The 24,803-nt window shown below is 47.1% G+C and overlaps 1 protein-coding gene and 1 long non-coding RNA gene across 5 annotated transcripts in view; both read left to right on the top strand.

The window, feature by feature from the left end:
* Positions 1-1,875, top strand: part of MEIS1 (Meis homeobox 1) — a 92,872-nt gene extending 90,997 nt beyond the window's left edge. Inside the window, exon 12 of one of the 2 annotated variants that reach the window (XM_031599483.2) lies at positions 508-1,875. In XM_031599483.2, coding sequence (XP_031455343.1) covers positions 508-791 — 284 coding nt within the window. In that variant the 3' untranslated portion in view covers positions 792-1,875. The remainder of the gene's footprint in view (positions 1-507) is intronic. The other variant, XM_031599488.2, reaches the window with a different exon arrangement.
* Positions 1,876-12,477: 10,602 nt separating this feature from the next.
* LOC116233125 (uncharacterized) lies at positions 12,478-15,655 on the top strand. Of its 3 annotated transcripts, XR_016463876.1 has the most exons (4): positions 12,478-13,134; positions 14,871-14,975; positions 15,086-15,165; positions 15,250-15,655. It is a non-coding gene; the product is annotated as an uncharacterized LOC116233125 (long non-coding RNA). The 3 variants fall into 3 exon arrangements; XR_004167902.2 differs by having other exon boundaries at positions 15,086-15,655; XR_016463875.1 differs by having other exon boundaries at positions 12,478-13,837; positions 15,086-15,655.
* The last annotated feature ends 9,148 nt before the right edge of the window (positions 15,656-24,803 follow it).

Here is a 24,803-nt window from a genome sequence, read left to right as displayed (position 1 = left end):
CTAAAGCCAATTGAACCTACTTAGCAATAGCGTATGCCTTTCACCCTTGATGATTATGGAGCTTATAGCTCTCCGAAACAATACACCTGTCAGTTCCCATCAGCTCCAGCAATCCAAGCAGAAGGCAGAGGCCCACGGAAAGCGGGAGGTTTTATTGTTTTAGGTCCAATTTTTCTTATTGTTCTCCCAACCCCTGAAAGGTTGACTGAGTTGTGCGTCTGATTTTTCAGACAGAAGTGATCGTAGGGAAAGAATTAATTGATAACTGTCATTGATTTTGTGTGTGTGTGTGCGCGTGTGTTTAAAAATACAGGTTTGATTTAACATCATCCTTAGCAATCCTATCCATTTCAGCTTCATATGAGGCTTTTGTGCAGCGGTGTATGTGCTCGCTGTACAGTCCATCTTTGAATGGTGAAAAGACTCCGGATGGATCCAAAGTAGCGGGGCTGGCGAGCTCAATAAATAAATGGCTGTTGACCAACGCTGGCCTCTTTCTCTCCGCAGGGCTGCAAAGTGTGCCAGGGGATTATGTGTCTCGGGGTAGTCCAATGGGTATGAACATGGGACAGCCAAGCTATACCCCGCCCCAGATGCCCCCCCATCCCGCTCAGCTGCGTCACGGCCCCCCCATGCATACCTACATTCCTGGACACCCTCACCACCCAGCGATGATGATGCATGGAGGACCACCCCACCCCGGAATGCCCATGTCAGCATCCAGCCCCACAATGCTTCATCCCGGCGAGCCGGCGGCGAGCGGACAAGTGATGGACATTCATGCTCAGTAGCTTAAGGGAACGAATGCGCGCTGTCCGCAGAGACGGCAGATTTCAAACATTGTCTTTCTGCAATGACTATGGAGTTCCATTCTTGGCGTCGACTTTGGACCAAGGGACGTTCCTATTCCTCACAGGGACCCTGACAAGCAGGAAAACACCGACTGAAGACAACTTCTGGGGACATGCTAAATACCTATATAAGACATTAAGAGAACAAAGAGTGAAATATTGTAAAATGCTATTATACTGTTATCCATATTACGTTGTTTCTTATAGATTTTTTAAAAAAAAATGTGAAATTTTTCCACACTATGTGTGTTGTTTCCATAGCTCTTCACTTCCTCCAGAAGCCTCCTTACATTGAAAAGAAGCCTTACACTCATCCTGCAAATGACAGAAAGGGCTTATTTGCAGGATTTTTAGAGCATTAAAATAACTATGTCAGGCAGAAGAATCTTTCTTCTATCCTAGGATTTCAGCCATGCACACTCTCTCTCTCTCTCCTCCTCCTCTCTCTCCCCCTTTCTTCCCTTTCTCTCCCTTTCTCTCTGTCTCTCTCTCTCTCTTTCTAGCCCGGGGCGTGAATTTGCATGTCTAATTCATTTACTCACCATATTTGAATTGGCCTGAACAGATGTAAATCGGGAAGGATGGGAAAAACTGCAGTCATCAACAATGATTAATCAGCTGTTGCAGGCAGTGTCTTAAGGAGACTGGTAGGAGGAAGCATGGAAACGGAAAGGCAGTGTATCTGAAGCCTAATTGTCACATCAGAGCATCGTTGTCCCCATGCAGCAACCACCACCTTGTACATCACTTCCTGTTTTATGCAGCTCGAAACATGGACTGAAGATTTATTTTTAATATGTTGACTTTCTTTCTGGGCAAAGCATCGGTCATGTGTGCATTTTTCCATAGTCCCATCATGGAGCATTTATGTATACATTGTAAATAAATTTTGTGCAAAAAGGACTGGAAAAATGATCTGTATTATTGCAATTTTTTGTAAAAGTAGCAGTTTGGTATGAGTTGGCATGCATACAGATTTACTAAGTGGGATAAGCTAATTATACTTTTGTTGTGGTTAAACAAATGCTTGTTGATAGCCTTTTTCTATCAAGAAACCAAGGAGCTAATTATTATTAATAATAATCATTGCACACTGAGTCTTAGAGTTTCTGATTGAAACAGTTTGGATTGTATAATAACTCAAAGCCCAGTTGTAGTAGTTTGAGTGCAGTAATGAAATCTGAATCTAAAATAAAAACAAATTATTTTTTGTCATGGTGACTCCACTGCTTGCAAAATTTGTTTCCTGCCCCTCTCTGCTCTCTGTGGCAGTTCTGCCCCAGCTGGGAGCCGGGCAGCTCCAGAACCTTTCCAGCTCCAGAGGTGTGCCACCACTGCTGGGCATCAGAGTAGCTGCTTCACATTTGAAGCATGTATAGGCAATTATGCACTGCATAAGGAAGCTTTTTTGAAGGGGAGCTGTCAGGATGCAGCCCGTTAGGCAATATCGTAGGGTGTTTGTTAGTTCTCCACAAAGAAATTGGTGAATAGTATTAACAACCCCCTTCTTCCCCCCCTCCAAAGAAAAAATTACAGTTCTAATGCACAGCTTACATTTCTTGAGCCACTGCTACGCTGAGCTGGAACTGAGCACATAAAGGGAGGAGGAAAATCAAACTTTGGAAATGTTGGCCGGGAAATGGCTGTCAGTGAGGATGCCAAGTGCTGCACGGGGGGCTCCTGCGGGCCGGGGGCTGCTGTGAGCCAGGCCTGCGTGCTCGGAGCTTCCATGAAATCACAGCTATCGCAGCAAGAGGAAGCCAAGTGCTTGGTGCAAGTCGGGAAATGGCACCGATGTTTGAATAAAGGCAGAGGGATGGACACCTCCAGCCCCCCACCTCTCATCTCGGTGGGAACGCGTTGGCGATGCGGGGTCAGGCGTGGGCAGTGCGCATCTCAGGGTGTCCCCAGCAGGGTAGGGGCAGGAAGCAGGAGCTGGGCGCGGTGGGGTTGGGTCGGTAGTCGGACCCGATGCTCTTCGTGGTCTTTTCCAACAGTAACGATTCGGTGATGCTTTGATGCTGCGATAAGGGCGCGGGCAGGGCGCAGCAGAGCAGGCAGCGCAGCACTCTGAATCAAACCACCAAAGTGGGGTCCTCCCCCTCGCCCCCCCCCCCCCACCCTTATTCGCATCTCCTCCCCCTCCCTTCCTTCTTTTTTAACTCTCACTTTTCTTCTTTCCCCCTTTTTTTTAAAGGGCCGACGCACCTCGCAGAGGCGGCCCATCGCGGCTCCCGCTTTGTCAGTGCCACAATGACACTTTTCTGCCAAAACGTGAATGAATGCCGCTCCCTTTCTGCTTCCTCCCTTTCCCCCCCCCCCCTCCCGCCCCCACCCCACACACTCTTTTTTTTTTTTTCTGGTTTTGGTTTGTTTTGTTGTTTTTTCTTTTTTAAAATGTTTCTCGAAAGATGCAAACAAACCGCCCTCTGCGCGGAGGGCACACGCGTCCCTTCTCCGCACGGCCCTTCCTCCGTGGGACCTTATTTTGGGGGGGGGGGGAGTGGAAAGACGGGTGGGGGGGGCACCTCCCCGACGAACCCCACCGCCCCATCCCAAGACGTTTAATCAGCTGTAATTAGAACCCGCTCGAAACGAGGAATATGCCTCGACAGTATTTTTATTGTTATTGTTCATCGCCCGATGTTCGACGGCTTCAGAGGCACAGGAAAGAGAAGTAAACGGGTTACAAATAGGGAATTATCCCTCGTTTAGCATTAAAATTCATTTAGATAAAATTGCCACAAACATTTAAATGGGGAGATTAGTTCCCCCTCACGCCTTATTGCACTCTCTCAATGGCTCCGTTAAGAACATTTTACACGTTGGAAATGCCGCCTTTTCGGGCCGCTCGCTGTTTCCTAGCTACCCTCCTTTCAGGGCTCCGGGGGAGGCCGCGGGGGGGCTGAGGGGGGGGGCGGCCCGGCTGCGGCTCAGAGCTCCTCGGGGCCCGGTGGTGGTGGTGGTGGTGGTGGTGGTGGGGGGGGGGTGCGCGCCCCGCGGGACTGCGCGCAACGCTGCGCGGAGAAAAGAGGAGGAGGAGGAGGAGGAGGAGGAGGAGGAGGAGGAAAGGCGGCTTCGACTGCCATCTCTTGGGGGCTCAGGAGAGTGCCGCGGGGGGCACTCCTCCTCGGCCGCCGGGACAAAGTTTGCTCGGCCTCCGGGCAGGTTTTGCGCATCCTTTTCATGTCGATATTTTTAATTACAATTTTAAAACGTGTTTGATTATTATTATTTCGGGGTTTTATTATTATTATTATTATTGTTCTTGGAAATGCCCCGTGGTGCGCGAAGGGGTGCGGAGAGGACCCCACCCGGCCGCTGCGGTTCCTACCCTCCCTCCCAGCCATTGGGACTTTGAAGCACTTTGGGGCCGTGCAGTGTTCAGCGCGCCCCGAGCGCTGCTGCTACGCGGAAACTCCGCGCTCCTCCCGTCCCGGAGGCGTCAGCGGAGGGGGTGAGCTCCGGGCACGGCCGGGGGCACAGCGGGGCTCTCAGTGCCGCACCCGGAGCTCTGTGCCCCCATCCCTGAGCCCCCCCCATCCCGCTCGCCCCGTGGCAATGAGCGCACGACCGTGCGGCAGCTGCTCCCGCAGCCCCGAGTAACTCTTTTGGAAAAGAGCTGTGGGGGGAAGAGTGAAAGGAGAAAGAAAGACTGTTCTTTTTTTTTTTTTTTTTTTTTTTTTTCCTTTGGTGCCATTTTGGATGTCATCTGTTACCTTGGTGACTGTGCTCAGCCCCCAAAGCCCCTGGATTGTTAGGGGAGGAAAAAAAAAAAAAAAAAAAAAAAAAAAAAAGCATGCTATTTCTGCACCGTCATTTATCACTGTCACCGCATAATGATTCCCCTCGCAGCTCCTTATTGATGTTTGTAATTGCATTATCTCATAAAGGGAGGGGGTGGGGGCCGCGGTGATCAATGGGGCCGCGCCGAGCACGTCGGGGTCAGGGGCTGCGGGGGGCGGCGGGACCCCCTCGTCCCCCCCCGCTGCCAACAAGTCCGGTGCGCCCGGAGCGGGGCCGGCCCTGGGGACCCCTGGAGCGGGGTTGGGAGAAGGGGGGAAAGGCCCCAGCTAAGGCAATGGGAACGGGGTTACAGTGAGTGGGACGGGGAAAAAAAAAATAAAGGGTTGGTCAGTTCTTGCCCCGAATCATTTCTGGGCCACTACCTGCCCCGGGGCGAGAATCTGCGTTCTTCGGGAGCTGTTTCTGCCGAGCAGCGCCGCGCAAAGCCTCAAAGCCAGGCAGCAGCACACAGAGCCGTGCCTTCTGCGTGCCCTCCCTCTCTTCATCTGCCCTCTCCCCCCACTCTCCTTCGCCCCACGGAGCTTTCCTTTCGCAGCGCACCGCCACCAACCCCTCTCCTTCCTCACCCCGAGTCCCACGGAACGAACTCCGCTCCGTGTTCCCCGAAGTGACGAAAGGAGCCGTATCCCTCCGTTCTCCCCGCAAAACCCCGCACTGGGGGCTGCGGAGCGGGGGGTGCGAACTCTCAGCTCTGCGCTCCGGAGGTGCCACCCCCGCCCCTTCGCGTTGTGTTTTCTCCCTCCTCCTTAGCCAGGGGATGAGGGTCGGTGCTCCCGTCGGGCTTCACCGGAACGCCGCTCCTCCGTTCCGGCACAAACAGCCGCGTTTCCGAATTAACTTCACTACTACTCCGCTTTTCCGACGCCCGGCGGTGGGGCGCTGAGATTTCAGGTGGGAACGAACCCAACGCCGCAGTTCCCCCTCCCTCCCCCCCCCCCCCCCATCTCAGGTCCGAAGGTTCGCAGTTGGGCTCTTCTTAAGAAATAAACAATACCGAGCGCAGCGGCCCACGGTTAAAAGAATGAGAAACGGGTCTCGTTGCAGAAATTATTTATTTACAGAACGAAGATGATTGAAACATTAAAAAACAACAAAACAACAACAAAACAACAACAATCACGCAAACTGCAGCTGCAACAAAAAAAAAAAAAAAAAAAAAAAAAGAAGAAAGAAAGAAAGAAAAAAACCCGCCGTGATTTACGATTATTAAATCTTTGATTGCCACGTTAATGTTTCTTTTTCTACCTTTCATTTGCATTTTAATCTATCGAATCTTTACAATTCCGCTGCCTCCGACCCCGGTGATTGATGACACCTCTGAAAAGGGGGAAAAAAACGCGCAGCGTTCCGGGCGGGCTCCGCTCTTTCCCCCCCTTGGCCGCTCCCCACCATGTTCACGCGGGCAGCGCCAATTAATTACTCCTTTTTAAATGTCAAAGGTATAAATAAAAGCCCCCCCCCCTCCCGGCCTTACCCTTCTACCAGAATGGGGATGTTTATTCCGAGCCGCTCGGTTTAAAGTAAGTAGGGATCACCCCGCTAAAACGCTATGGGAAGGAACATCCGCGCTGCTCCGCGGTGTGAATAAATACGGACGGACGAACCTTCACCTATGGAACAGGGGGGAAAGGAGCGCCGAGGGCGCAGCGCAGTGCTGTGGCTCGCCTCTATGGTCGCCCCCCAAAATGAGGGTGAAGGTATCGGGGTGCGGGCAGCCTGGAGGTGGGGTGGGGACACCCAAAAAAGGCTCAGGGCCACCCGCAGGGGAGATGGCTCAGAGAGGACATCCAGTCCATAGGGCAGCACCCATCCGGGGGTGCCCATAGGGAAGCTTTGGGGCTCCACACCTGCGGCCAGGGAGCGCCTAGAGAAGGTCGAGGGCTTCATCAGAAAGATAACGACAGCAGGCTCGACCTAAACGCTCCCGCCGGTAGCTGGTCAGCGCTTTATTTATCGGTGGGAGCGAAGCGGAGATGTGAGAACCATCTCCCGACCGCAGCCATCGGTCTCGGTTAACACGGTGCTACGGACGAGACCGCTCACACGGAGTCCCAGGGGGTGGCCCCTTCGTTCCGCTCTGCTCTCAAGGTGAGCTGAGAGGTGAGAGCGGCCCTCGGCCCTCCGCTGAGCCCCAGCCCTGCCCGCAGCCACGGCCACAGCTCCGCGCAAATCCCGCGCAGCTCCGTCTGCCCACGTCAGGGAGCGTCCCGCTGCCGGCCCGGCGAGTTGCCTGTCTCTCTTCAAAGGCCGATCGCCTAATCGTTTCCAGAGTTTAAAAGTCACGAAGCTATATGAAAGAAACCCAAAGAAAAGCGGTTTTCTCCTCTCCGGGTTCGCCGCTCGCTGGGGCGGGGAAGGGGAGCCCCGATCCCGGGAGAGACGCGCTGGGAATCGGGCGTTGATACGGCGTACGCGAAAAACGTAAACAGATTTCGTTTCTGAAAGGGTACGGGTAAAGTGGTGGTAATTATATGTAATTAATGCTGAAGGGAAAATGAACACATAATAGGTTCCAAAGATTAAACCATCTGTAACTATCAGGGGAACTTTTAAAGTTTCCTTCTCTTTCTTCTCTCTCTCTCTCTCTCTCTCTCTCTTTTTTTTTTTTAAAAAAAAAGACACCCCTTTCCTTCTGCTGAGGATTTTTTTAGAGGGGAAAAATTCGAGCTCCGAAGTGAGAAACGAACCCTGGAGGGTTCCAACGCTTCTCTCCCCGCACCTTCGCTGATCTCTCAATGCAGAAACAAACTGAAAGGTGACTTCAACCCCGACTGACGTTTGCGGCGCGTCACGCAGCTGTGCGCCGGCTTTGCGTTTTTGATTACTGCGCAATTTTCAGTAAGAAATGTTAAGACACATAACCGGCATTCTCACGCGTTCTTTATATATCTATTTTATTTATTTATTTATTCCTAGCGCGGGTTTATTGGAATCTCCTCGATCAGCTTTTCTTCCCAGGTAGTTCACAAACACCGGAGCCGATCTGCTTTCCCAGCAAAGCGGCTGCAGAGTGGAACCGTTCCGCGCAGCCCCAGCACACGGGAACGCGTTCCCCTTTAGGTCTTTCCTGCTCTCTCGATTGGAGCCGGCAGAAGCACACCCCGTGCTTTTACCGTTTGCAAAGACGTGAACGGGACTATCTTTGCAATTGCACTGAGTTTACTAAAGCCCTGCAAACAGTTGCCGAGGCACAATGTGAGCTGCGGTTCCGGTCACACCATGCATTTCCCATCACGTAACTGTGCGCAGTGTGGGGCTGCCATCCCGGGCCACCTGCATGCCGCTCTCTGGGACCGATGCCTGGGGGTGTGGGCTCACACCGCTCCATTTACTCCTGCATTCATCCCAAAAGCAGAAATAGAGCTGCTGCCCAGCTCCAGCTCAGCACTGGATGTGGTTGAGATGTTTTCTTTACCTTCCACATCAATTTCGGGTGAGGTTTGGGCCATCCCCCCGCAAGCTCCCATTTATTGCTTTGCAGAGCAGGTTCCCAAGCCATTGGGTCTGCTTTTAGAAACCGACCACGCACGGACCTTTAAGCACAGTTTAAACCCTCAGAGTAATAATGCTCGGATTTCTTCCTTGCCATAGAGGCCAAGCCTCAGCCCAGGGACCAGTACAGCAACACCTGACCCTGCAGCAATACAGGAGCTCACCCCTACTCTGGTCCAGCTCAACCTGCGGTGGCTCTGCGCTCCTCTGGCTGCTGCACTGTAAGGGCTGAATGGGCTCTGAGCTCCCCAGAACATCCCCTGCTGCAGTGCAGGTGCCTATGGGATGGGATGCAGGAGGACAGCACTTGGCTGGGTGTAGCTCAGCCCTCAGCTAGCGGGAGCTGCGAGGTCCTCCTAGAGTCAGAGAACAGCAGAATCCAATGTGTCTATTGTCTGTGCCTCAGTTTCCCCATCACTGGGAGCTCGTGGCAGCAGGTGGTGCCCAGGGGCTGAGGCACCTGAGCAGAATTAACAGCTGAGCTTTGTTAACCAATTAATCAGCAGCTCTTCCCTGATGGCACCAGCCCTCCCACCTGGCACATCGGCCCTCCTGCCACCCTCCTGCATTTACAGAAGGTTTTCCTGATTGGAACTCATTAGTGCCTCCTTCTTTTGCTGGTGTACTCAGGTTTGGCTTTCTGCTGAGTATGGCTGTGGATCAGTCAGGCCTTCATTCTGTTGGGACACTGCTGGAAGGTGGTTGGTACTTAGCGTGGGATTTTGGCCAAAACCTGATCAGGAGAAGAGCATATACAGAACAGGTTGAAGTGAGGTCTTAGCCCCACTCAGCATCTCCTTGAGCCTCTGCTGAGCCTGACAGCAGTGAGGACCAGGCTCCCTGTGGGCTGTGCTAAGCTGGTGGCAGCTCAGCTCTGCTCTGGGGTAGTGTCCAAAGTGCTGGAGAAACCTCAATGGAAGTTCCTGTTTGAGCACAGACATATGCTGGGAGCAGCTGGAAGACCTTTGTGCTGGGGAAAAGGAAGAGGGAGTCCTCTTCCCAAGACCCACGGGGCTGCTGCTGCCTCCTGCTTCCTCTACATTGGGCTGGGGACCCCTTATCTTGTTTGTGTACTGTAGGTGCTGGAGGATCTTTTCCTTCGCAAAGCCTTCTTATGCTGGAGAATGGCTTTGCTGCAAGACGCAAGGCAGTTGCAGGACAATATTTTTTTCTTTCATAAAAAAAAAAAAAAAATATATATATATATATATATATATATAATTATTATTATTATTTGATGCAGATCTTGCTCAGCATCCAAGCAAGGAGATGTGTCGTCAATCCTGTGTTAGGACAAGTCCTGTATTAGGGTGGTCCTTGTTCTTGCCACCAGTTCTGCCAAAGGGGACCAGGCATGGCCCCAGCAGGGAGGGATGTGCCATAAATTTGCCTCAAGCTGCATGGGGCTGCAGCCTGGAGGTGGATGTGACCCTGTGCTGCATTTGATAGTATGCTGCTGTATCACTGCAGCACCAGTCCCACCTTCCTCTCCTTGCTTACCCCCAGGTGGGTGAGCTGTGAGTCAGGTGATCAATATACTTAAGTGAGTTTTCTGATTAAAAGCAGCCTGAGTTCTGCCTTTGGAAGGCACACTGCTCAGCTGATGCAGAGTAAGGTTGCTGTGCCCACAGCTCCAGTGGAAAGGTTGGAGATTTCAACCCCTCCTGCAGGGCCACAAGGAATAGCTCCAGCTGCTGAAAAACCATATTTATGGAGGACCCTTCAGCCCCAGTGCTTGTCTTTTGCTTAGAATATAAGGGTGTACATCCTTTAAAAAATCACAACACATCAGCCCATCTAACAAAACCGAAGTCTCACTGCTGTGAGTGCCAAGCCCTAAGCAGGAGATGAGTAAGAAAGCCCATACTGGAGCTAAGTACTCTCCCATCACACATCTATCAAAGACAGTTGGTATCAACCGTATAATGAGGGGAGAAAAGGTTTTGGGAGGTGTTGAATAGAGTGGCTGTTTCCATGTTGCACTTCGATGGCACACGGTCATGCTTGCTGGGCCTGAGGTTTATAGGTTAGATTACAGCCTTTGAGAAAGCTGAATTTGCTTTAGATTACTGAAATTAGACTCTTACAATCCAAAGTAGCAGCCTAGAGGCTCTCTGGTGTGTTATCCTTCACTCTCAGTCCTTTACTTTGTAGTGTCAATGGAGTAATTTGTTAAGAAAGTAGGCAGTAATTCTGAAACCAAGGAGTAGCGTCAAGCAGCCCTCTGTCTTGCCGACACTTCTTCTGACCAAGAGTGACAGAGCCTCTTTCTTCTCTCTCTCTGGATGGGGTCTACGTGCTTAGCTCTACTGGCTTGTCTCTATTAACTGATATTAATTTGTCTCCATGCATTTCTAGCTTGGCAAGGTAAGCAGCCTCCAAATCATCCAACCTCTCCTTCTCTTGCTGGTTGTGTTGGCTTGTGTGTGTGGATAAAGGTACGTGTGTAAGAGGCTAACTAAATATGAAATCTTCTGGGTCAGCTGGATGCTGTAAAATTTGCAAGGGAGATCCACAGATGTGTGGAAAATACTGGGACTTGTTCTCCAGTTGAGCTGTTTCTCCTTCTGCTCCTTAAAAGCAGCGTTCTCCCTGTGCCTGCTTCCTGCACTGTCTGAGGTCAGACCCCTGTACAGCCATGTCACTGTTGGTTTGTCTTGGATTTAGATCCATCTTCTTGTAGGTTGATGGACTAGAGATGCTTCAGCTGCAATTTGCACTATGCATGTCCCACTGTAACACAACTGGCTCATAGTGGGATGCAAAAACAGCTTTTCAGAGGGAAGCACTTCCCTGAAATTCCTCCTTTAGTCCAGGTCAATGCTGCTGCTTTCTTGGGAATGGAATGGGGCTGTGGCCTTGCTATCCATTTTCTAAGGCCTTTGGTTTACCAGGCTGAGCTATGCAAAGAAGCTGCAAATGCTTTCGGAGTGACTGGGACAAGAGATCTCCTCTTACCTCTCTCTCTGCAGCAGGACTTGGAACTTACTTTTGTGAAGGAAAAACCAACACATTAATTTACTGTTGTTGCTGCATAGTGGGATTTATGCATTCCATTCCCTTACTGATAATTGGAGATTATCACATCAGGGCCCTCATATCACTAATAGAATAAACTCTTAAATGGCAAAACATTTAATCGTTGCCAATTAAAAGGCCTCTTTCTCCTCATGCTTGCACTGCGCAGCTCTCAGGTAGAGAATCCCAGGGAGAGCTGTCTCTGGATGGCACCAAGGAGTAGGGGGCATGTGGACATGGTCCACATGTTGGAGGGAGGGAGGTGGGATACTCCCTCACCACCTTTCACCTGATCGCTGTAGTGATTCCCAGCCTATGGGTGCATCCCTGGCTGGACATCAGGGCGCCTTGCCTCTTTCCTTCACACAGAGGAGGTTCCCCAAGGAGGTTGTGGGTGCCCATCTCTGGATATATTCAGTGCCAAGCTGGATGTGGCTCTGGGCAGCCTGGTTTGGTGGTTGGCAACCCTGCACATAGCAGGGGGATTGAAACGAGATGAGCATTGTGGTCCTTTTCAGCCCAGGCCACTCTATGATTCTATGATTCCCTCTTGGAAGAGCTTTTTGCACCCAAAAGGGATGCAATGAGTTGCTATGGGAATGCATGTTTATTTACTCTCCCTTCCCTTCCCTGTAACTCTCAGATGCTTGGTGAGCTTCCTCCAACTGTAGTTTTCAAACTTTTTGCTAAAATAGAACCCCATAGGCCAAATTTAGCACCGGGAAGGCATCATATGGATCATATGAAAGGCTGGAAATAAAATTAATTAATGCATGGATTCCAATGACCTATAAATGTCATTGTTTCATCTCAAAGATATATTGGTACTGTAATTTTTACTTAACTCTTTCAAAGGACCACATGTGAGCATGGCTGAATGGATACGGAAATTATTTATACGGCATGTTAAGGGGACATTAAAGCATTTCGTAGCATGTGGTAGGCCTCTCAGCGAGGCGAGAGGCACAGATCAGCTATCCAGCTGTGGTGAGCTGCTCTGGCTGTGCCAGAGTCACCAGATGATGCACTTTCCTGCCTGTCTCTGAAATGAATACGAGCAGGAGCGGGATCCCCAGTTTATATCTGCAGTGGGGACGAGTGGAGGTTCTATCTTCCAGTATTTTTCCTGCCAGATCTATGTCCTCGCTGCGTCTTCTGCTCCAGGGTGATGGAAAGCAGTGGTTTGCCCCATAGCAGGTAGTCAGAGATCTTCACGCACAGGAAATCCAGCAGCTTTCAGAGATCAGTGGCTTGTGGCTGCTGCCCGCTGTGGTGATGGTGGGGGTTAATGAGCCCTTTGTAGCTGTGCCTCCTCTGCAAAATAATAAAAAGTATAAAGAATGAGCATCTAGCCTATACGGGAGGTGGCCATATCCTCTGCCCTCCTGCTGGGTCTCTTCCCAGCTCTTGTGGTGAGCACTCTCGTCAGCAAGCACTGGCTGCAGATAGGTTACATCGATACACAACATGCATTTAGAGATGGAATGCAGATGCAAATTTTATTATTATATATATGTGCGTGTGTAAAATACGCTGGATATGTGCTATATGTATGCAATATGTGTGCATATGTATGTGCAAAAAATAGTTACATATACACATGAAAAGAAAGCTGATGTGGATCAGAGCCCTTCTGCGATGCAGGGAGCAAAGGGGAATGAGTGACTCCCAGCTGGTGGGACGTGTGGGAGGAGCTGCAGCTGATGAACCTCCTTGGTCGCTTCCCAAGGGGTGCATTTTGACCCTCCAAAAAGCTGCTGGAAGAAGCTGGGGAGGTAGGCTCAGCTTCATGCCTCCTGTGGATGGAAAGTAATGACCATGAACTATGGCAGCAACCTGGAGGAGCCTGCTGGTGACATCATAAACCAACAGAGCTTTGCCCTCTGGGTTTATGGTGATGTCATCAGAACGCCTTGATGAAGAGCACGTTTGACCCTGCACTTCACACTTGGTCATCATTTATTTGGTAATCTATACGTGTGGGGGCATCTGTGTGTGTGGAGGGTCAAAAGCAGAGCTGGAGCCTCGCAGGGGCCAGGGGAAAGTGTTCATAATGGTATGAACACGAGCATGAGTTTGATGAACTGTTTGGGCTGACTGACATAGAAGCACTTGTGTCTAAATGGCTGGGGAGGTGGATCTTTTCTCTCAGAAGCAAAGCTGAGTGTTTTTGTGTGGTGTTGAGACATCCATGCTCTATTTGGTGCATATAGGATGGGCAGAGATGCTCGCAGTCCAGTTTCGGTTCTATTTGACTGTATCTGGCCCTAAAGCACCCTAAAGTGAGATCTTGAAACCGAAGTGTAATTTCAGGTTAAACACCCCCAGAATTTATCACTTGGGCTTTGGTGCCCAAGTAGCTTTTGAAAACTTGCCTCAGTCACCCTGAACCAAAATGACACTGGCCTTTGGAAGACCCTGCACAGTGCCTATCCCAGGCAGCCCTTGCTGCCATTACGCTGTGTGCTCAGCTCATAGACTACGGGCAGGGGAAAAACTTGCTTAACATTCACCAGAGCAGCTGTGGAGTGAGATTGGGTGACGTGCTCAGTAGGATAAAAAAAAATTACAGCGGGATAGTTTATGTTCAGTTTTAACTGTATTTGACATTGCGATTTTCTTCTTTGGGATTTACATAATGGAGAAGATTGTAACGCAACACTGCTGCTGTAAGTACCCTTCAGATGGCACCTTTACTTGGAAAACAGTGCGGTCAGATTGATTTTTGTTGAAGATTGCAAAAATTATAAACAAGGAAGCAACATAGCACAGGGCGAGATAGAGCTGCTGATGCGAAGGGTGAAACAGATCCCTGAGTCCCTAACGGGGTTGCCTAACAAGGCGAGTTGTGTTGTGGCTGTATTTACATAGCATGGAAAACGCTGTTCGCGTAACTGGGAACCGTAGGTTCCCCTCTCGGATTCCTCTCTATTAGTAGGGTATAAAAAGGTATCGGTTTCCAAAGTAACTGTAACAACATGTTTTCCTCAGTTCCTGTTGAGGAGCCAAAAACCTTTGTGAGTAATAAATCAAGCAGTTTATATCTCTGAACTTAAATCTTTTATTGGTTACTGATTAACTTAACTGTGCTGCCTGACAAATCTTCATAATAAATAAGCTAACCAGCAAGCACTTAAAAATCAAGCTAACTTTGTTTAAAGGAATATCACTAAAACATGATCTACATTGTAATGAATTTGGCAGTCAGCATGTGGTAATGTGCACGTTTCAACATGAATCTCAAACCCAGAAATCACAAGACATGGGGAGTAATAAAAAGATCGCTCTGTAACTGCTTTAAGCACGAATGCATGTTGATGTTTATCAGAGGTGTTACTTACGGGCAAAACAGATGAAGAATCAGCGCCATCCGTTAGAAGGAGAAGAGTGGCAAAATGTCTATTAAGCATCAGTGTTGAGGTTGCCCATGGGAAGATCATTTTGCCAGTAAACACTGTGATTTTTAAAGCATTACGCCTCGTGTCTCCTGTAAACGTGGTCAAATCCCCCGTGGGGTCAGGATTTTGCTGGCTAAATTTTGGGAGGCTCTCTTTTTTTTCCTCCCCGTGTTTTTAGTGGAAGGCTTATGCGAGTTGTTGGCTTCCACAGTAAGTCTACATTTGAATGAATTAAACTGTTGACAGTTAAATTGTACTAAGTAGCTTCGATATAAAAGATGATTCCCAGATTTTTTCCATCCAGCTTTAAATAAATAAATAAATAATGAAGAAGAAAGAATCCGAGGAACTCCGTTCTAAACATCTGTCTGGGCAGATGTCAAAATGAGGAGTGTTACTGCTCTATACTGTGAGTATCTGACACCACGTTATTACTCTTGGCTTAAATATTCACAGTAGGTTTTAGGATCTATTGAAAAGAAATGTCTGAGAGCGCAAACTCGTACTTTTTTGTCACAGAGCAAAGCGCCTATGTGGATCCACTTCCAGAGCAAATACTGAAGAACAGTGCAATGTCTTTTACGCCTTATTCACATCACGTGGGTATTTATAAAGGGGGAATTGTAGATATGCGGCTATGTGGAAAGATGCGGAAGATCTGTTTTTTTGTAAATGAATTTTAGCGGACGAGCTCCTTTTGAAGTGAGATCACATCGTTTTGAATTGCTCTGGATAAAATCATTGGCGTGGAGCTGTGTGTTAGTCAGCTGATTATAATCTGGTACAATAATCTGCATTTCTTCAAGAAACGAGAGATCGACAGTGTCAAGGGCGTTACGAATCCAGCAGTAATCTGGGGAATTGAGTTAGAATGAGGCAGTGCTTGTAATGTTAATATTCTAGAAACACGTTGCTTAATTTTTGTTTCCAGATTGCATATATTAACCCATTTTATTAACCTGTCTATAGCCTTGATTCAATAAACCACTCCTATTCAGTATAGCTCTAAAGCATATGTTTGCCTTTAAACACATGCTTAAATCCCATTGACTTTTTAATGCTTAAAGTTAAGCACGTGCTTAAATGTTTTTGCTTGGGTCTGCAAAAGGGGGGGGGCGGGGGGAGGGGGGGGGGGACAAAGAGTCCTGGGGATAAAAAAAAAAAAGGGGGGGGATAAAAAAAACACCTGAAACAAACAGAAACAATTTCCATGCCTTGTTTTGGAGTGTCCTCAGACAATAGATCGCTGAGAGCCTCTGCCAAAGAGCCCAACAATAGCGGGAATATGTCGCTTTTTGCTTAATGAGCAAAGAATGGAAGTGTGAAGGGGAAAAGGCAGATTCTAGGTTAGGAAGTGACAAGGTGAGGTTGTTTTCTTATCACTTGGCATTTTTTTTTAAGCCAAGCATCCTTTTCAAAGCAGTAAAAAAGGAATAAAAATAACGGCTGTGGCTGGGAATTGCTCCGTAGCTTGCAGCCAACCGATTTGCGTTTACTCCCATTGCTTGCTTCATGGGAAATGTCAGCTTGCTGCAGAAACTTTTAATTGGTTTATGAGTGATATATTCAAGCTGCTTATTCCCTAAAACATCTGTTTTTGTTTCAGTTCCCCGATGTCAAATGTTTGGTGATATCCCAAGGTAGCACAGTGTTTCCAAGTCATATTTCCTGGGGTATCTGTCAATAAAATCCCCTTAAATTGAGCATAATCAAATTAGTACAAGGTAGTCATGAAGTCTCCAGAATCAAGATATCAGAAAGTCCCTATTCCCATTATTTTTCCTTATTGCTTGTGATTGGCTGCTCTTGGGACTTAGAGGAAGAAAGCCGTGAGAGTTATGGCTTATTTCATCTTTTTCCCCCCTACCTCTCCAATGGCCTTGAGCAAGTCTAATTTGTATTGTTACGTAAATTGGAATCAAGCCAGGGGAAGCACAAGCCTCGTGCTGCACCCAATGGTAAATCCAGTCATTTTTTGACTGCAATTTGTTCGAAGATTTGTCTGCTCCACATGACAACAGGAGTCCTAAAGTAAACAGGCAATCGCGAGAGCTAAAACAAGCAAAACATGAGTAAGAGGTTTCCATTTGCACGCACACACAAAAGAAATCCTTAGTTTCCCACTTCGCTGAGGCTGGGGATGGAAAGGAAAAAAACATTTTTTATAGAGTATACCTGTGGGTCTTCTATTCGGCTCACAAAATGTGCTCACTTTGCAGTATTTATTACTAGGTGGCCCAAAACCAAACTCGGATCTGCTTTCATCTGTCATTTATTCTGAACTTTGTTTTTTAGATTTTGGGGAAAGGAACACTTGAGATGTTTTTTCCTGAGTGTAAGGGAGCTAATTTGAGGCAGAGGCTGTTGAACTGAACTCAGTCAAAACAAAACCCACCTCAGGACTAAATCAAGTGAGTGTCACTAATCAAAATAACACCGAAAGCAGAAGAGGAGGGAAAAAAAAAAAAAGTTTGCAGATTAACTTTCTTACCAAACTCATTTGCAACAGAATGAAATGAAGTTATAAGGATAAAATTCTCAGCAGATTTGCACAGCACAGTAATAGCCTTTATGCTTGGAAATTTATGGGCCATGGACAGTTTATAAGAAACGATGTAGTTCATCAGAGAAGCAGACTGATGGAGCACATGGGAGCATTCTGCACAGGAAGTTGGGTTTTGGAATAATACTTACTTTGATAGAGTTGTTTTGTTAGCTAAGTAAAACAGTAGGGAAGCCAATGGCCACTTAGGCTTCAAACATAAATATATATTTATAAGTCACCCAGCTGCTTAATTGAGATCTCTAGTGTTTTCCCTAAGTATATCTTATCCAAAAAACAGTAACACAGAAAATAACAACAGCAGCGAAGACCTGCTGTACGCCGAGGTTCATTTAATCAGTCAGTAGTAGTTAGGGGGAAAATGGAGCATTACTTTAGGGGCAGAGTCGTTGAGGCTCCCAGAGACTCTTCAGCACAAGCAGCAGCTCACATTAAGCTCGGATTGCTCCCAAAGAAGCAGCAGGGTAGGTGCCCTTTGCTGCACTTCCGACCTTTTTGGGGGGCTCTTCCTCTGAAGAGAAGGCCAACACAGTCTGTATCTGAATTGTGGTACTGAATACTGGCAACAGAGTTTGGGAAGATAGGTGTTGGGGTTCGTGCCAGAGGCTGACTGTGCTGGTTGAGGAGGGGGAAGGAAGTACATGGTACTTCAAAATGTTCTCCGAGGGAGGTTACACAGGAGACGGCTCATTAAATATGAGCAAAGAACTGGAAAATAAGATTTCACACTCCAGTCTGGGTGAATTTGGGTTCCCTGGAAAATATGTAGGAAATCTGGCAGGTTCTGGGGAGCTTCAGGAAACACTCTGGAGGTTTCACAAAGGTGCTTTGAGTTTGGAGAGCACATCCAAGATGAGGGTAGGGCCTCCCGTCCTGAGCACCTTACCCCTAGCCCTACAGGGCTGGGCAGCTCCCCCAAAGCTGCATCTGGCTTTACATGGGGAGTGAGTAGGAGGCAGGTAGCACTGGGGGCTTGGTGTCAGCCCCTTACTGCTCATCTCAGATCTCTGTCTGAGCTCAGTTTGCATTCGAATCTCCTGCCTTCCAGGTGAATAGAGTCTGAGTGGTGTGGCTTTTTGGTATTTTCTGATGCAACTGTTTTCTCCATACAGGCAAACTTGAAAAAAAACCTCTTTGATATCTTTGAGCTTGAGGCTTGACCTGAGCAAGAACTGAGGGCTGAGCCTTCTCTCCATCCTCCCCTCCCTTTTATCAGGAAATATTACTGAATGGGTTGCAATGGGAATCTGCTTCCCATGCATTTCTTTCTTCCCCTAACAGGGTTATCCTCATGCTCTAAAATGTCAGATTTTAGGAAGGTGTCACTGTTCAATCAGGGCCTTAAGCCCAGGGTAAGATTTCAATACAGGCCTACAATGATTTCTTGAGCCTCAGAAGTGTTAGAGGGTCTCAGCAGCAAAAATGGGCAGATCTGTGAAAAAGCCTATGATGGCTAAGTGCAACTTGCAAAGCATGGAAATGCCAGAGAGATGCCCAACCTGGCCAAAATCCTAGGGGTCAGCAGCTGGTGGCCCTGTAACCATCCTACATGTTCACCATGATGCTGACTGCTGGAAAGATGCTGTTAGCTGATCGTTTCTAATTTCCCCTTTTCCCTCCCAGTTTTCAAGTGTACTTGTGTTCCAGACGCAGTTTGCTCCTTATCGTAGTCGCAGCCCATTTCCCCCTCCTGTTTTATAGTCAGTGAAGTCTAAATGCTAAATTAGTGACATCCCCATCATTACGGCAGCAGAGTGCAGTGCCATCCAAATGCTGTTCCCTGTAGCAGCGAGCAGAAGGAGAAGCTAGGATGGAAGCAAAAATGTTCACATTCCAATATAAACGTCTGAAACCATCGCCAAAAATGGCTGTGCTTCTCTTGCTTTTCCTCTCGCTTTGTCTCACCGGTCGTGTGTGTGCAGGAAGGAAAACATCTTGAGGAACATTCACTGGCTTCAAAAGCATCCTCATTTCTTCATTTTGTCAGTAGCTGCCGAGTCACGTGGCTGGAAATAGGCACTGGTGTTTTGGAGAGCTCGGCTTGAGGAGGGGGTGGACTCTCCAGATTTATAAGGAGCTCTTCCACTGCTGTTCACACCTTCCTTGAGAAAGTGCTGTCAGTAAAAACGTCCTAGAGCTTACCAGGCAGCTCAGAGCCAGACACCGCCGTGATTTGCTGCTCTTCCTTTCTTGTGTGAAGTGGGGGAAGCCTTTCAGCATCAGATTGTTTATTTTGCTTGGTGGCAGTTGCCCAGAAAAAAAAAAAAAAAGGAGGGGGGGAATCTTAAATAATATTGTGGTTCAGGCAGCTTGAAGGTGTTGAAGAGAGTTCTGTGGAACTGGTTTATAGAAAGGTTTTTAAATGTGGTTTTGGCAAAGACAAAGTGGCAGGTTCATTTCCCATCCCACAGATGGTGCCTCTGCTCTCTGTTTGCTTAAAACCTGAACATCTCTGTGAATGCCAGACCAACCTTGGTGATGCTTATCATTTCTGAAGTGAAACTGGTGGCCTCAACAGCTCACCCCATGCCATGCCCCCATCCCTGATTCCCACAAGAACATTGATGCAGCTACTAAAATACGCACTGATGCCCATGTCTTGTGCTGGAACAGCACGTCCACAACTGGAGCATCTCCAATGGGAACCTGGGCCTTCAAGGAAAGAACTGGGGGTTTTAGCACTGTCACCTCTTGCTGTACCATTGGCCACAAAAACCCTGTATGTGAATTCAGAGGAGCTCACCCTTGTTGAAATTTGGGTTCCAGTTTGCTCTGGGATGGATGGCACATATCCTGTCAGTCTGTATCAAAGAACGGATATATTTTGTTTGAGTTAGAGGATTTATTTTAATCAGACTTTAATGCCGAGCAACTTGAACCCAGCTTTTGTTCGTATCCAGAAGAACCACAAACCAACAAAGAAAGAAAACAACTGCTCTTTTATAATGAGAAAGATCTTCATGCCTGAAATGCTCACAGCACTGGAGTTTGCCTGGCACCAATTGCAGTGCTCAGGGAGCAAAATCACCAGTACTTACAGAAGAAAAGCAAAGGCCTCCTGAGGAATGATATCAATTGCCCTTTGGCTTCACACTCCTAAAAGGGGAGCAGCTGGGTCAGAGTGCTGGCAGTCTTGCCCTGAAGCCCAGTTTCTGCAGTCAGTCATCAGCCTGACTTTCCCAAATACTGTTCCAATTCCCCAGGAATAAATGACATGACAATGGGTCTGATGGTGGGACAGCTGACATAGCTTAAAGGTGCTGGAGACATAGCAGTGACCATCTGACCCAGGGACATGTCATACACCTCTCTCTACTGCTCTCTCTTCTCCTCATGTGACATCCTCTTTGGAGTGTTTGTCCTGCCTTTGGTGTGTCATGGCAACTGGGTCAGATCTTTCCTTATTACTTTCTTTTTTCCTTTTCCTTTTACCCTGCAATTGAACTCAGTCTCCTGGGAAATATGGGCTGAGCCCAAAAGACATTAATGTGTCTGCCAAAGTGTCATTTTCTGAACCTATGGAGGAATGGAAAAAAAAAGGCAGAAAGAAGAGCCATCCCATGGCCACATTCTTTGACTTCTATCAAGCTTGCAAAATGGATATTTCCCCCCAAAATTTGAGCTACTGCAAAAGCAGCATTGCAAGAAGGAGTGCTGGAAGAGACCTGCAGAGATCACTTGTCCAGCCCTTCACCTCTGCAGCTATTCCTGGGACAGTCATAAATCTAGCAGGGTCTAAAGACTGACATGCATGCAAGGTCCTACTTGGAACCTAGTCCTCTAAACCCAGCCAGATCCAAACACTGGGAAAAAGAACAGAATTATTAATGGGTGTTGTCCTCATCCCGCAGTATGTTGATCTGTTGTATTATTGTCAGAGCCAATAAAACAAAAAGTATCTGACTCTCCTCATCTTTGTGACTTGACACTGCTGCCATGATGCCACCCAAGACTCACTGCTGCCTCAGCATTAAGATGACAGTGGTTTGTTTCTGGGTGGTTTTAAGGCAACTTGGCTGATATTCCTATAGTCCTGCTGATTTATAGAGAAGCTACTGCATGCGTATCTATGATCTCCGTTGGTGGAGGCAGCCACAGCATTTTGCAGGAGGTGGAGACATTTTTGATTTTTTTTGATCTTTCAGATGGGACAGCTCCAGAGGAAGCCAAGGCCTGTTTCAAACCTCATATCCTATAGGGTCCTTCCAGCTGTCCCTAACGCAGATATGGGATAGAGCAGTCAGGAGTAGAAAAACAGCTAAGAAACATGTAATGGGTAACCTAGCTCCCCAGTGAATTTGCTAGGAAGTTCTGCTGGCCTATCAGACACAGGAAATGGCAGCCTTAAGGCAAGGTTTGCTCCTCTGCCAGGGCAGCTCATTCAATGCCAGGCTGGCACTGACTTGGGTTTTCAGTGTGCAAGAGAACAGGGACCACAGCTCTTGGAAGTGGTCATGGTTGAGTGCTTCATCCACAGCATTACGCATTGAAGTGGGGGGGAAGAAAAAGCCCTACATTCAAGGGAATGTAATTGCTCTGGGTGGTGGCTGGAGGGATCCTCCAGTGCATTTCGCAAGAGTTTACATAATTCTGGATTCTCTACCACTTAGAATGGAAAAAAGAAAGCTAATCTGTTTGATCAGGCCTCTCCCACTCGATATGTGTATTGGATTCTACATTAAAGCTTTTAACAGTTACGTACACATCTGAGCTGGAGCTATTGTTAGCCCATGTGATGGATTAAGATCAAGAATGTTAATGTTATCCAAAGGAACGCTTTTTAATGTATATTGCAATTGTATAAACAGGGTCACTAGAGCTAAATGGGATGTCAATGACCTATGAAGATCATAAAGTAAACAAAAGATCTTAAAATAAGCATGTAACCTGAACACATTGGGGATTGTTGTATATCAAAGGCATTTGCTTATATAAAGTAAGGGAAAATTACTTACGGGTAATGTTGTTTGCCACAAGTCTACCTCTTGCCTGCTCTACAAAGAAAACCTACCCAGAGGGACTGGAATATGTCTCCATCCACCAGCAAGCACTGAGACCGCATGACCCAGCCAAGTAGAGTCCAGCTTCTGCACACACATAATAAATACACATTGAAATTCCAAGGAGCAGTGATAAGACATCATTTCTGGTGAGCAGCAAAGCTTTCCCTGCACTCATAGGAGAGGGAGGAAGAGAAGAAGAATGATCCTGCTGAACACCAGCTTGGGTGGGTTTCAGAGCCCTGGTAACACAGGATGACTATGGCAGGTCCTTGGGTTCAGCCAGGCAGTAAAAAATACCAGAAAGAATTTAAGAGACATTTTTTCTTTTCATGAAGTATATTAGCAGAACTAATGTAGGACTAAAGAGTACAGGAACATTTTATCAGGGAGTATAGTGACAGGACAAGGAGTAATATCTTTAAACATTAAAGAGAGAGTAACATAAACAAGGAAGAGAGAAGATTTAGATTAGATGTTAGGAAGAAATTCTTTTCTTGGAGTGCAGCAAGGCACTGACTGCCCAGAAAAGTTGTGGATCCCCCATCCCTGGAGGTGTTCAAGGCCAGGCTGGATAGGCCCCTAGGCAGCCTGATCTAACAGAAAGTGTTTTTGCTTATAACAGGGGTTTGGAACTAGATGATCTCCAGCATCCCTTCCAACCTAAACCATTCTATGTTTTGGTGATGATTCTCTGATTTTCCTCAAGTTCTTGGAAGTGAAGAGTTGCAGCTTCTTCAGCTTGATTTTATTCATATGATGTCCGGTTGCTGTGAAAAAGTGAGACCTTATCCAAGATAACTGTAATACTATAATGAGATAGAAAGTACAGTGATAGAAGTGGGGTAGCACAACCCTAGGCTACAGCAAAAGAAAACAAGTCCAAATGCAGAAGCTGTAAATAACAGAAACAAAGGAAGAAAAACTGTTTACCTTCAGAAGGCCTCTACTAGGCAGGGATCTCCAGCAAGATCCCCTCACCTTCACTGTCAACCCTTAAATGAGGTCTGGAAACTGGTGGATCTTGGCTACAGCCCTTCTGGTCGCTCAGGTACATTGCATACACCTGAGCTCCCCTGGGTTGGCCCTGCCTTCCTACCAGGTGCTCCATCACTCAGCATTTCCACTACAATACGCTAAGCAGCAGGGACTTAAACGTCTTCTCGTGAAAGAACAGGGTTAAAACTCAAGATCATTTATAAAGAATGCCTTTATGGGAATGGTTTTAAGAAATCATTTTATGCTTAGTCCAGAACAGTTATATCAAGGCCATGTTTTACTGATTTGGTTATGAAAATTTCACAACCAACTGTTTGCTGAAGTCATAGCATATCATACTTAGCATGTATATGTATAGGGAAATTTTATGAGTTTTATAATGTCCGTTCTTGGGAAAGGTATATGTTGACTAGTACTTACTTCCTTGTTGCCTTCAAACTACTATTTCTTTAAGGATTTTTTTTTTTTTTTTCCTAGCAGGTTTAGAGTAACACACTTCTTTGGAAGAAAGCAACAGAAATATCCTCTCCCTTATTTTTCTCCAAAACCTCCGCTACAGTTAATTCCTTAATTACCATCAGGCGATATTCATGAAACCCAGCTGATCTGAAAATACCTAGTTTAGTTAAGTGAATTGTTAGCCTGTTCTACTGTGACACTGGATTGACGACTTCTTTTTTAAGTTTATTATTATAATTTTAAGGGAGTCCAGAATTATAGCTTCTCAACAAGAACTGCTATGAAGCAAACTAGAGAAAATAGGGGACTGGCTAAAGTCTTTCCTTCCCGTAGGTACCATTTTCCTACCTCTACAGAAATCCAGCTGGACTAAATAGCTGAGAAGGTGAAGAAGTGACTTTATTTCATTCTGTGACCTCTCCATCTCTCCCTGAGAGTGTGCTCTGAAGTATCTAAGCATTGTTCTAGGTAGCAGTGTAGATGAAACAAAACTTGGTGACTGTGGTAGGGCAGCTTCTAAAAGTGCTTCTCTCTGGGTAGCTGGGCACTGGTCCCAGGAGAGTTGTAGGCAATCAATGATCCCTTTGCCTGCAGCCTTGACCCTGATACGCAGCACATGTGCTCTGTGTTGCACTCTTGCCAGAGCTAAGCCTGCAAATACAGCCTTGAGCTACTGCAGTTAGTTACTTACGAGCAAGGGACCGAGCCTAGATTACCATCTCTTTGTTTTCTCTTTTTCTTTTCCACAACAGTATGAATCTGGGGTCTTAGTGTCCTAAGCTGCTCAGAGGGCTGCTGTCCAAGAGCCCTTCCCACAAGCTCTGGGGTTTTGCTGCCCCAAGTAAGCCCTGATATAGTCTTTGCCTCTTCTGTCCCACAGCTGCTCTCCCTTTCCAAGAAGTAGGAAATCTTGTTTAAGGAAGAGGAAAACTGTGAGCCATGTCCTCCCATGTATGAGGAGCAGAAGCATTGCCTCAGCTCTTAGAAGAGAGCTCAGGGAAGCTGTTGGCATTTAAAACAGTTGCTTCGGTTGCCTAGTTGCCCAGTGTTGTCTCTGATTGTTCTTGTGTTACCTCTGGGTTTTTTTTTTTTGTTTCAATTTAATTTGTTCTTTTTCAGCTGTTGATTGTTTGTTTCCATTTACCTTTGGGAATTTTCCATTTTGTTAATGTGAACTGAACTATAAGCGCTTCAGAAAGATGATATAGAGAAATAT

The sequence above is a fragment of the Phasianus colchicus genome, chromosome 2 (assembly GCF_987193195.1).
Source record: "Phasianus colchicus chromosome 2, bPhaCol1.hap1.1, whole genome shotgun sequence".
NCBI lineage: Eukaryota > Metazoa > Chordata > Aves > Galliformes > Phasianidae > Phasianus > Phasianus colchicus.
The sequence above is the reverse complement of the archived record's forward strand: the minus strand, read 5'-3'. Positions and strand labels throughout refer to the sequence as shown.